This window comes from Schistosoma haematobium, chromosome 1 (assembly GCF_000699445.3).
Source record: "Schistosoma haematobium chromosome 1, whole genome shotgun sequence".
Classification (NCBI taxonomy): Eukaryota; Metazoa; Platyhelminthes; class Trematoda; order Strigeidida; family Schistosomatidae; genus Schistosoma; species Schistosoma haematobium.
In genome coordinates, this window is record NC_067196.1 from 49736373 (window position 1) to 49749742 (window position 13370).

General features: G+C 39.9%; 1 protein-coding gene across 1 annotated transcript; it reads left to right on the top strand.

Moving 5' to 3' along the window:
* Nucleotides 1-7154: 7154 nt before the first annotated feature.
* ACYP2 (Acylphosphatase-2) lies at nt 7155-9689 on the top strand. Its single transcript, XM_051208449.1, has 5 exons — nt 7155-7224; nt 7261-7419; nt 7455-7471; nt 7507-7616; nt 7655-9689. Exons 2-5 carry the CDS (start codon nt 7302-7304, stop codon nt 7767-7769), a joined length of 360 nt encoding a protein of 119 aa, XP_051074369.1. The 5' UTR covers nt 7155-7224; nt 7261-7301; the 3' UTR covers nt 7770-9689.
* The last annotated feature ends 3681 nt before the right edge of the window (nt 9690-13370 follow it).

Below are 13370 nucleotides of genomic sequence, written 5' to 3' on the forward strand. Positions count from 1 at the left end.
ATGGTTCGTTCTTCTATACTAAGGGAAACAGCTTCAATGCTGGCAAAACCGCTTAGTGTGATGTTCTCACACTCGCTAAGCCGAGGTAAACTACCGGAAATTTGGAAGCTGGCTCACATCGCGTCGATTTTCAAAGGAGGTCGGCGCAGCGAACCTTCTAGCTACCGACCGCTGGCTCTTCTCCCCATACTTTCAATAATTATGGAGTTCTATTCTGTGGCAGTGTACATGACGACATACTATCCTCAAAATCCTTTTCACTTTTACAGCTTGACTACTGGAAGGGTCATTCTTGTATAACCAACCTGATGACTGAGGTGGGTAGATAAACAACCATTCTTGATTGCAAGGGAAAGGTTGATATCATTCACCTTGACTTCTCAAAAGAGTCTGATAGGGGCAATGTCGGTCTTCATTTTTAAGCGTGTTAAGCATTAAAACGGACATTATAAAGTTATTACATGTATTTCCCGATCAATTTCTGCCTCTTTTTGACTTATGTTTCAGCTTATCAATAACTGGAGGATTCTAAATATTCGTGGTAACCTCCGTCATGAGACAATCTCTTTCACTTTGATATCGAACCAACGTCACGTTTATTCTTGGGGGAGAGTACTGTAGTGGAGTCGGGCCCTAAGCACAAAATCCTCAAAGCTGAACACGAGACAATTGGGGAGACAGATACTCAAAATTTAACACGTAGAAAACCCAACGATGGGGAAAGCGGAAAGAATGAGTTGAACTAACTTAACTGATCGGATGGCATGGCTCAGCCGCGCAGGCGTGGTCGCTCTGTACAACTTGCTTTTACTCATATTAAATATATTGTTCTATCTCCAGGCCGAAAGTGTTCCCCATCATATATTGGTAATTGTTATACGATGAGTCAGTGTAGACAACGATGTGACTTCCACGTAAGATCTTATGTACTGGGCAGTTACATCACAACAAATCTGCAATTTTATGATTAGGTCTATTATGAGAGCAGTACCAATATCATAGTAGATCACAATATTTCATATTCTTAAGAACGAAGGGTAGTATCTTACTACGATTTTATCGTTAATAAACCTAGATTACTACCTGGAGGTATTGGTGATCCACTGCTACCTGACACGGAATCCCGTTAAGCGAAAGCTTCTTTTCTTTTTATAACCATTTGAACCATTGGAACGTCACTCACTCAGACTTCAGTACTCGATAAGAAAAACAGAACGACGCTTTTAGTTTATTAGATCACAGTTTGTGAACCTTCTCGCTATGACCTCGGAGGTTATTGAAGCGAGATGGAGCAAAAAGGTAAGACACATTAACACCCAAATCATAATTAAAGATACGAAATGCCAGTATAAGGTTACCTTGTGTCGTACGATACGACGAAGGGAGATGTTTGGGCGTTTAAGGCTCTCATCTTTAGGGAATTTAGAAACGCCCTTTAATAATTTTGTTCCCACACGCTGAGCACGCTAACTTGAGACATTACCACTTATCTTACATGGGTTGAGTCTTGGATACAGTACTCTATGTGTGGTTCTACATAGGTAGGATATAAAGTTCTAAACATTCTGTTGTCAAAGCATTCGAATACTCGGCGACGTGACTATGAAGCACGAAAACTTTTAGCAGCAGCTGCGTCACATAGTTGTTTTCAAGTCATGAATTATTATTATTCGCAAGTCTTTGTGTTCTTGAACGCATGAAAGAAATTTACCATCAACGTTGTAATGTTAACTATTACTGTGACCAGTGTGCATGGACACACTCTTCCTAGTATTATCTTCTAAGGCACAACCCGGAGCCCATTTACCTAATTCGTCTAAGTCAGCTTGGAGATAGAAATGATCAGCCTCACTTTTTATTGTTCTCCAGATTTTGACATCACCTGCAAAAAATAATCTCGACGGCTTGAGCGACAGCGGTCATTCATTAACGTAGGGAAGGAAAAGTAGGAGGCATAAGATGGCGCCCTTGGGGTGCACCACTTTTGACCGGCTTTTATTCCGATAGCCTTCCATTGACCCTCACTATCTGTCTCACAAAACAAGCTTCCTATTCATTCTTGTACAGCACCTGTTATTTCAAAGTTCGACAGTTTCTGCACAAGACCTAAGTGCGAAACCTTGTCAAAAGCTTTGCTAAAATATATGAACATCGCGTCGAGAGACAAACCCATGTCTGCTGTCTGATTCTCTCTCCAGATAAGTAAGTGGGTTAAATATGAATGATATTTCCGAAACCCTTGTTGCTCTGGAATTAACAGAATTTACGATTCTGTGTGATTTGGTAACTTAAGCCAAATCATCTTTTCAAGTAACTTAACGACTATGCTAATCTAGACTGACAGGCTGGTAGTTAGATACGATCTGTCTTTGACCATCCTTAAGTATAGGACTGACGATAGTGTCTTTCCAATCTCCAGGGAGTTGAGCGAGTGAAAAAGAAATGCTGAAAATTGTCGTGAGCGATTTTGAAATATTGTCCGCAAGAGATGACGGCAGTCGTGGATGTAACCCACCACGGCCCGGCATCTTACAAGGATTGAGGTTAGTGATCAATAGAAGAACAGTTTCCTCAGTCACAAGTATAGGTCATGTGGCTGATATCTCAGCTGTGTGATCAGGACAAGTATTTGTAACAACGCCTCGACCGACCAGTCTGTCGAGATAGCACAGTCTCTGATTGCCAGAATATTGGCTCTAAATATATTTTGACGGGTTGAAGCAGATACAGATTGTATGCTGAGTATCCGAAACCTAATGTACAACGATCTACCTCACATGTATCACTAACGTGCGCCTCCGATGTGATCGATTATGCACGAAAGTGGTCGCTAACATATAACATTATACCTACTCCCTTGCGACGAGGCTAATTGCTTCTTGGATGAGCAATGTTTTGCTCGAAGAACAAAACATACAGAGCCAATGAGAGTTGGCTTTGAGCACCTTTTATAGGCTGTGAGGCTTAAGCGGGTACACATCTTATGGAAGCACATATTACATTCATCACATTGCTTCCTTCTTCCACAAGGAATAAACGATACGGCTGTTTACACGTATGAGCAGGGCGGATCATCTTAAAAATTTACCAAAAATAGTAACACAAAATGGATATGTAAAAATCTCAAACTTTAACCAAATAAACCGGTGGGACTATAATTTATGGACGACATTGTAGCGACGCCAGATCGACCTTGAGAGTTTCCACCTAATAACCAGAACCAAATGAGGGTTATAAACCTGTGTGAGGAATTAGAATTAGAATTTGCAGCTGATGATTAAGGTTAGAAATCAGATTTAAGGTCTTCATCACGAACTAACATAAGCTATTTTGCCAAATTATTTATGGCTGCAATTAAACTCAGCTTGATTTCGTAAACGTGGCAGCCAGCTTAGCGACCAGTCAGAATGAAGCGGGAATTATTATATCCTACATCTTCGTAAGCACTGGCGACCGGCTTTCTTCGTTCTGTGCTTTTTCCGCTGTTTCTTTTGTGTGGCTATATAATTTAGTATTTCAGTGTGCTAAAATGCAGAGGTTAATGTAAGATTCTAAACGTTGGAGCAAAGTGTTTCTGATTTAGCTTTGTTTTCTGGGTTTTTGCTGATGCTACTGAAGTCAATGTATTTCTCCAGGCAAGCTCGCTAGTCCTGTTTTAAAATGATAATCGGTTTTGTTTTGACTTGTTTTCTAGATATCCAAAGCCGAAGTTCGTTTTTTAGCTGAAATAATTGTTGCTGCCACCTGTGACTCAAACTGTCACATTTTCGTTCCCAACTGTCCTTCATGATGTTATCGGCAAACTGAAAGAAGACGATCACCGGTTTTTAATTTTCTTCAGTATTATGGACAACACTATCCCACCAACGAGTCAAACTAATATTGAGTGCCCAGCAGTAGAGGAAATTAGTATTGTTTTCGAAAGGACCCAATTTTGGGGAAAATCCGACCCATTTGGGGGAAGCCGCTATAGTAAACTTTGAGGAATGGCACAAAACCCCAAAATTTCCCCGGAATCTTATTACACTTTGAGGAAGTGGGTGCACACTTTTTATTAAAACCCCAATGTTTTTCACAATTTTGGGGAAATTTTGCGTTTTTCCCCAAAATTTCCCCTGAGTTTGGGGAAGGCTATTTCACTTTGCGATTTCCCCTAAGTTGGGGGCTTGGGATGGTCGAAGTCACAGATGCTACCGATCTATTGCAGAGGGTTTGTTATAAAATATATGCCATATAGCAGTAATAGGAGGGTTGTACTAATTGCGTCGTGCATTAAAGCAAGCTTAACATTGAAAAGCCGGAAATCTGCTATCAGTGTGTACTGTATGTTTGCTGTTTTGGTCATAAAAGAGAGCCAGTGGGTCATGGTCAGGGAGTAAAAAGGTAACTAACTGTTATTAAGCTCACGTTTTTATAGATTATATTTCACGACTCGCAAGTTTGTGTTTTTTCACGGTGTGATGTCAACCGGTACCTAGTACGTTCACCCTTGCGATGAAAAGTACCTGCAGATTTTCATTTTCACATTTGAGTGATTTTTGGACAACTGCCATTTTACTCCAATTTTAACTGTTATATCTTACTTTCGGAAAACAAAATTGTTGTGTGCAGCAAATACAGACTTATTTGTTTTGATGGAGATAGGGGGTTCACAGGATGTTTAGCAAGACTGTAGTAATATTCTCACAAAAAAGTTGAGTGCGTAGACCAATGTACGGTACCACACAGTGTGCCTTTGAGTTACTGGTGTTCCATTTTAATAACAAACTATGAGATTAGACAAAGGGAGGTTAGGATGTGTAACGCGTGTCCATCCATCAACTGTTGTGACAACTCATGGTGGCTAGAATAAGTTGTGAGAGGACACGAGTCTGTAGGTTTCCCAAGGAAGTAACGAAGATATGTACTTCATCACTTAAATTTACTACATATGAACTCGGTGCTGGGAGGCTCGTGTTTCACAAGTTTCTTATAACGATTAGCTAGATAAAACAAAACAGCATTAGATTTAAAAATTTACACAGCAACTTTAATTAACAATCGAATATCAAACAAAGGCTTATACCAGGTTCCCTTTTAAAAGTTGCATTGGTAGTGTTAAGCTGCAGTCTTTGTTGTTTTTTCCACACGAGAGGGTAAAAGAAGTAACTCAAATAAATACTGGAAGTGGTTGTGAGACTAAAACGGACGTTCAGTATCTTTTATATAATCTGCTGTTAGTTGGGTCTCCCGTTATTAGTTTCATAGGACCATAGTTCTAAGGTCGAAACAGTTTTTAGGATCTACGACGGCTCACTGCTGTTGCATTCTAGATGAAAAAATAGTAGTGAATTTAGTCAGAAATGTGGAATAGATAAATAGACAAATTACATGTTTTTTAGCAAAGAATTTATGCATCTGTTCATGAATATTAGATCAGGTCAGCTACTATGACTTGTGCAAAGTATAACATGGGCGTAGTACCGTACCGCACAGCTTTTGTTATTTTACTCTCATTTAAGTATTCCCATGCATCTGCGTCTGGTTTTACAGGAAGACATACAAGCAGAGTTAGTGTCTGATAAACTAAAAGTCCCAGCTGTTAGAAAGATCCTTAACATTTGTCTACAACCGGCTGTACTTAACTGAGACACACAACACTCATCTTCTAGGACTGTATAGTGCAGTTTCGCAGGCAACTAAAAGCTCATACGCTTAGCTATCCTGCTACCGATGTTATTACTGGGGAAATTGTTTAGTGACAGTGATCTTAAAATATGGTCAGTGCTAGATGTACGGTCTAGGAATAAACAACAAACATACTAAATAAAGCTAGACTACAGTCGGCTGTAGTATCAGAACACTGGACGTAACTACATGAAGCAGTGGCTGTATTTGAGACTATATTGTTACACTGCTCTAAAGCTGCGGTGGTCCCTACTTCTGTGACGATGACTGAATTGTTGTTCTCTTCGTCACCGGTGGTTAGCTGGTACTCTTTTTATGAATTCAGCTCTTAACTTCGCAACCTTTTGTAATAGGTTGATCTGGGACAGCCCATCAACCTCAAGTCTCTGATGGCTTGAGCCTGCCTTTTAACAATCTTATCCAGCTGTATATTATTATTCTGAATGAGACAATTAACTTAAGTTAGACTGAACAAAAACAGTAATTGAAGTTCTAGACAGCACAAATAACCCACCTGCATGGCGTGGGAAATTTGGAAAAGTGGTTTAAAGCCGATGAATGATTGTCTCTTGTCTGTTTGACGTATTAAAACAAAACCTCAGATTCGATAGACTGTTCGGGACCAAAAGTCATTTTTTTATTGAAGGTAATATTTCTTAGTTGTAATTTAACATTTTAAGGTTTGATAGTCCAATTGTGATGGAATGTTATTCTGGAGTAATGAACTACGCATATTTTGGGGATTTACCCCAAAATTTCCCCGAAAAATGGGGATTTCCCCAATTTTTGAGGAAGGCCACTTCACTTTGGGGAATTCCTCATAATTTCCCCAAAGTTGAGAGCTTGGGGCTATCTTATAAAGTATGACAGCAACAGCATCAAAGGCACATCTTTTCCTATTTTTAAACAGGCAGCTCTACTTACTAAGCTGATATTTTTCGTTACAGGCTTCAAGCACTATACTTAAGTATAATATAATTCTATAGACTAAACTGAGTTATATGACAACCAAGAATACTTAACTATGCAAGTCTTATAATTATTATTTCATTTGCACAGACATGTTACTCAAAGTAGTTAAATGTACATAATCCAGCCGATAAACCCAAAACACGAACTATGGGCCGGTTAAACTTACCTAGCAGAAGACAAAGGATATTGTTTTGAGACTAGAGACAACAGTCAGTTGTTCATAAAAACATAGTTTACAGCACAACAAACCTTTCTTCAGTAACATTATATACTGACGGTCTGTTTGGAAACAATCAACGATGTAATTAAACTTACTATGACTTGTGATATCATCTCAGCATGCCATGAACGTTCAGTGTAACGCAGTCGAACGTGGCGAATAAAAATTACAACCAGAGCAAAATTCACAGCTCAATCTAGTTATTTAACAAAAATTAGATTATAAAATGACGAATTCTATGATTACATGAACGTAGACATAACCGTTATTACACTGGTCAATAGACTAGGCTTACATGGTTGCGTTGCGGATAAAATCACCCGAAATGTTTATTTTAAATAACACGCGTTGTGTTTTTCCTTCAGGTAGCCATAGATCAACACAAAGATAAATAAAATTAGACCAGACGAGAGACCATTATTATCAAGGGTAACACAGTTCCATGCGTTCATTCTTTTCAAATGACCTTCGGCTACTAAATCTCCAAAGGCGAACACTGATGGCGGGTAAGCAAGATGATTTAAGTGGTTGTACGTTTGAAGTTCATGGTAAAGTTCAAGGTATGGAAGTTTCCTAACAACTTATTCATCATCAGGTGTATTTTTTAGAAAGGTTTGTCACTAGATAATGTAATCATTTGAACTCAGTATGCGGCTGAATTCGCTAAGGTAAATGGCCTTGTCGGCTGGATTATGAATACTGAAAGTGGTACTGTGGTAGGTGAATTCGAAGGCCCAAGTGTAAGTGTTGATGCATTGTAAGTTTTTTCATTTTGACTTCAAGCATATATAATAGTAAACATTGGCTTCGCAACATTGGAAGTCCTAAGTCGCAAATTGACAGGTGCCAGTTCAAGAACGAAAGAAGGATATCTCAGTTACATTTCGAAAATTTTAATATACGTCGCTAGTCCAAACATACTCTTTGGTTCTTTTAAATCCAATAAACAGCAACATATAACCGTCCGCTAGTGAACAACAACTGGACGTGCGTACAAATTGTGATGTATTTAATTGGCGAGACTATAAATTATAGTCTCACTATCAATCTTTTGAATAAAAAGAAAGTTTGTATACGATATGGATGACTGAGAAACTTTAGAACTTTGGACAACAACTTAGCGCAGTAAGCGCTTCCTCATAATCGTAGTTCACTGATAAAGGGACAAGAAAAAGAACGTAGACCAATTGGAATGATTATCAGAAAAGCTTATATCAATAAAGGCGATGATTAGAAGAGGGAATGAAGTTTTTCGAGGGTTTAAAGTTTAATTGCTTTGCGGTCCTGAAGCAACCAATAAGGGGGAAAAATGCTAGCCCGAGGGAAATAAGAGACGGCCTGCTCATTTATGCATCATTATTTTAGCACATGGACAAGTTCATATACGTCGGTGTTCTGATTGGCGGTTTTGTCACGTGATAGTTGACAGGGGCATAAGTTATGACAATACTAATCATATGTTTGACATATCTATATTTTCGTTCATAATTAGGGAAGTTATTAGGTGCTGTTACTGGTATTTTATTAAGCATGAATCAATGATTGGTCGTTTTGCGAATATTCATAGCATACATAAGAAACCTCTTAGTTTGTATTAACATGTAGCCAGCCGTTAAACGTTATAATGAAAAGTTAGGATCACCAGACAAACCATTGCCTTATCGTATTTAAGTACAAAAATCTCAACATTATGGTTTGCCCTCATAATATCGTAGTTTCTAATCCGGAATTCGTTTAAAAAGTATATAGATCAGTATTTTAAATCACATATGTTTCTGAGTGCCCAATGTGCGTGGAAGATGCAATTTACGGTGCGAATGGATTGTATGTTCATCAAAGGGAATTCTAATCAACAAAGTGGAAAGACATTTTTTGGACCTCACTACTGTGGAACCCCATTATTAAGCAGATCAACTGGCTTTGTTGTTCAAAATAGATGTATGAAACAACACGATTGGAGTAGTAATAAGAAAATTGTTATGGAATTTGAGAGGTTACAGTGTTTGGTGAACGTTTAAAGCACTACTTTCTTGATTAGTCGTGAAAGCAAACGTATAAACAGTAAATTGATCAAATTTCAAACCCCTATCCCCCCTTTGCTGCTCGCTCTTTTAATATTGATTTATCCGTTGATCGTTATTATTGTAACCTCTTCTGGTAGTTACTCTTATTCTTGTGCACACTTTTGATCGTGTCTTTATGAATGGATATCGACCGTTATACTAAATAACATGTTTCCTAGTCTCAAAGCGATATACATATCCCGGAATGATCTAAAGTATGGCTCATGAAACTCGTTACTCTGTGATGATACTTCCAAATGATCTTATCACTGCTTACAACTAAAGTGGACTATTCTTGTACCTAAGTCTTGCAAATAGTATGTAAGAGGTACAAGCGAGCTACCGCTTACCAATTCAACTAGTATGCAACTCACGAAAAGAAAGGACTGTTTTAAAAAGCTCACATGTAAATGAAGTGGGTGCTGGTTATGCCATTCAGGATGATAATGAAAGCTTTGGAACTAAATTGTCCAGCTTGAGAAACAACACCAAAAGCATCTAACTTGGCTGTGAACCATCGTTCCAATATGAAATAATTGGTTTGTGTAAAAGTTACAGTTCGTTGCAGTGGTTTGATTTCATCACCAGTCCGAATTTAAACTATTCATTAAAAATTGTTAATGGTAATGGTCCTTAGAACGAAAATCTGTTTTAAACTGACAAAAATGTTATGTCATAATGAGGATTTGGTGATGTACCACTCGTAAAGTTTGCCCCGCTCCGTTAGTTGCATTCACGGACAGTCATCTTATTATAAAGTTGGAAGTCAGTCAGTCAGTCAGCTACAACGTAGGACCAGGCACATATGTGCATCGGTCCAGGTTGCCATACCGCATCAGCACAACAAGATGAACACCGGATTCATAGCAGTGGTTAGGTCAAAGGTGGTAATATATAAGAGAAAGATTGCATATAGAGATATAGTACAAGAAGAAAGAATTGGTTCGTAGAAAGAAAGATATGAAGCGATTTTAATCTCTCAGTTTAAGGGAAGACAGGGTGTGTATACACCGACGCCATTGTGATCGATTCTGAGCCATGTCACCAAGAGTCTCCAATCATTGTTTACGATAGTCACGCGGACCCCAACCAAGTAGACTGCATCTACCAACATGGCTCAGACTAGAAGTTAGTGACTTCAAGCACTGATGCCACGTTTTAGTTTGGCCGCCCCTAACTTTCTTCCAACCATTTCCAATACCGGATAGCATTGCACGTCGTGGTAATCGGTGTTCAGGCATACGTAACACGTGGCCCAACCATCTCAGTCGATGAAGATTCATAACCTCATCAACTGATTTACCATCATTCCCTAATACCATGAGTCTAACTTGACTATTACTTACCCGGTGATTCCAGCAATATTTCTAAGGCATCTGTAATCAAATACTAGTAGCTTACGAGTGTCTTCTACTCTTAAAGACCATGTTTCGCTGCCGTAAATTAAAACAGAACGGACTGCTGCACAGTATACTCGTCCCATAATTGATAGGAGGATATCTCGCCTTCGCCATAGGTGACGTAAGTTGGCAGAAGCCAAACGAGCTTTTCGAATCCGTGCTGAGATTTCGTCCGATACCAACCCATTAGGGCTGATCAGACTTCCAAGATAAGTGAAGTTGTCAACGCGTTCGACTACTTCACTCCCTATCCTTAGTTCAGGTGTTGACGCAGACCAGTCCTGAAGCAACAACTTGCATTTAGAGGGAGAGAAGCGCATTCCAAACATCCTGGCATTGTTGCCCAGTGCTACCAGAAGACTCTGCATTTTATCAACGTCTTCACCAAACAGGACTATGTCATCTGCGTATTCTAAGTCGATAAGTGGACCTCCTGGAAGGAGATCAATACCCGAGAACTCAGTCGACGAGAAAGTTATTTCCATCAGTAGATCTATGATGAAGTTAAACAAAAATGGGGAAAGTGGACAGCCTTGACGGACACCACTTGAGGTTGCAAAAGTAGATGACAGCTCGCCATAAGCTCTGACTCGACTAGTAGTGTTCGAGTAAAGAGCCTTTACAAGGTTTATGTACTTCTGGGATACGCATTTCAATGACAGACACTGCCGCAGAATCTCGCGGTCTACAGAGTCAAATGCTGCTTTTAAGTCAAGAAAGACCACCATTGTCGGACGCCTATAAGTATGCCTATGTTCTAGAACCTGACGAATGGTGAATATGTGGTCGATGCAGCCACGACCAGGTCTAAAGCCAGCTTGGTTCTCTCGTGTTTGCAGTTCACGAGTCTTAGTTAGGCGTCTGATAATTATCGAGGCTAGTATTTTAGATATTATATTAGTTAAACTAATCCCTTTGTGGTTGTCACAGGATGATTTTGACCCTTTTTATATATTAGGACGATAAGTGATTGTGACCAGTTAGATGGGATAACGTCTAACTCCCAGATTTTAGATAAAATATTAGTCAACCTAATCGCTAAAATTGGACCACCATCCTTAAAGACCTCTGGAGCCAATCCATCTGGACCAGCTGCCCTTCCTCGTTTCAGATTAACTATAGCCTTCTGAACTTCAGCGAGAGTTGGGGGACCTACTTCAATGTTCCATTTATGCTGTCTGAGAATGGAGGGTAGTTGTAGAGTAGCTGAAGGCCAGCTGAACTGTTCTCTGAAATGTTCCACCCATCGTTCTTAACGTCTGGACTGAAAGCAGATGAGGGTGTCGTCTTTTTCCGAAATAGTCTGACTTACACTTGACTTATTAATTCCAGTTTCTTTTATTAGTCTGTAGAGCTGTCTTGTGTTCCCTATAGTCGCCGCTTTTTCCATCTCTTTTGCTTTCGTTGCCCACCACTGCTCACGGTCGTTTCTTAGACTTTTTCTTAACCTAGATCTGATTTGTTGTCGCTCTTCATCATGTTCAGAACCTGATGGGACGAGTTTGCGAGAATCCATCAGTGTGATAGACTTTGAAGAAATCCATTGATTCTTTGTAACCCTGTGGTTTAAATCACTGATAGATGTCACTGCTGCTTCCACAGCTGTTTGTATGGCTTTCCAAGCAACAACTGGGTCAACCTCGTTTTCAGAACTACCTAATCGTGACCTCAGTTGTTCCTGGAACCTACTTTTGGTTTCCTCGCTACTCAGTTCGGTTCTAATGGGTCTTTTTAATGTGGCTTTTTTGCGTCCAGTGAGGCGCAAGCAGATGCGTGTCCGTATTAGGGCGTGGTCGGAGTTCAAGCAGGTACTCCAGAATGAGCGACAATCTTCTACCGACCCTCTCCAATGATGACTGATGGCAATATGGTCTATTTGAGTCCATCGCTGGTTTAGTGTAGGGGGTCGCCATGTTAGACGATGTCTCTCCTTATGCTTAAAATTTGTGTTTGCTAAAAATAAGCGATTGTCTGAGCACAGTTGCAGCAGACGGTCACCATTATCTGTTCGCTGTGCCGGAATGCTAAAATATCCACCTAAATGCCTTTCTGTTTGGTTTAAGCTACCTATCTGAGTATTAAAGTCACCCCCTACGAGTACTATGTCTGAGCGTTTAGCTTTCTAAAGAAGTTCGGACAGCTTTCTGTAAAATTCATCTTTCACATCATCTGAGCTGCAGTCAGTGGGAGCGTAGGCAGAAACGACGAAAAAGCAACGACGTGTGTCCCTATCCTTCCGAGTTTTTACGGAGCCGTTTAGCCGAACAGCACATAGACGACTGTTGACGGGGATCCATTCTAGCAGTGCTTGTTCCGCCCTCATGCTTAGTGCTATGCCTACACCTGCCAGTCCACGAGAACTGGCCATCGGGTCACCAGATATATGTAGGGTGTATCTCGTTGGCTCTCCGTTTTGCCGAGGTGAGGTCAAGTGAATGACCACACTGGAATCCTGTATGGGTGTTTCGGAGACACAGCATACATCAATGGAAAGAGACTCTAGGGTTTTAGCCAAGGAAGTTGGAAACAGTAGAGTGGTTTGCTCGGCAAACTTTGTGTTGAAGGTATCACTTCCCACGACTGGTCAGAGCTTAATTGGGGCTCGGGAACAGCGAACCATCGATATATCAGATTAAATACTTATCCTCCGATAGGTTTTAGGACATAGGCAATATACCGATACCCTACTGAGTTATTTCTTGAACGGGCTGTGGAACTCGTCTTCGTCAAGCAACAGGTATCGTAGCAATGTTAATCATTGGATATCTGTCGACTTGGAGCTGGCGACAAATTATCATTAGATTTGGTAACTTCGAGGTTTTCATCAAAGCTCTCTGTACCTCCATTTTGTGTGTAATTTCGTCATACGTACTTCATGTCTGTTTCGAGATCAATATCCTATCAGGCGACACACATATGGGGCACACGAACAATCCAGACATTGATCTGCAGAAAGTATCAGGACTAAAACTCTACTTCTTTTCTAAGAAACAATTCAATAATGACCTATTTCTGTTTGGTGAAGATTTTAACAAAATACAGCGTCTC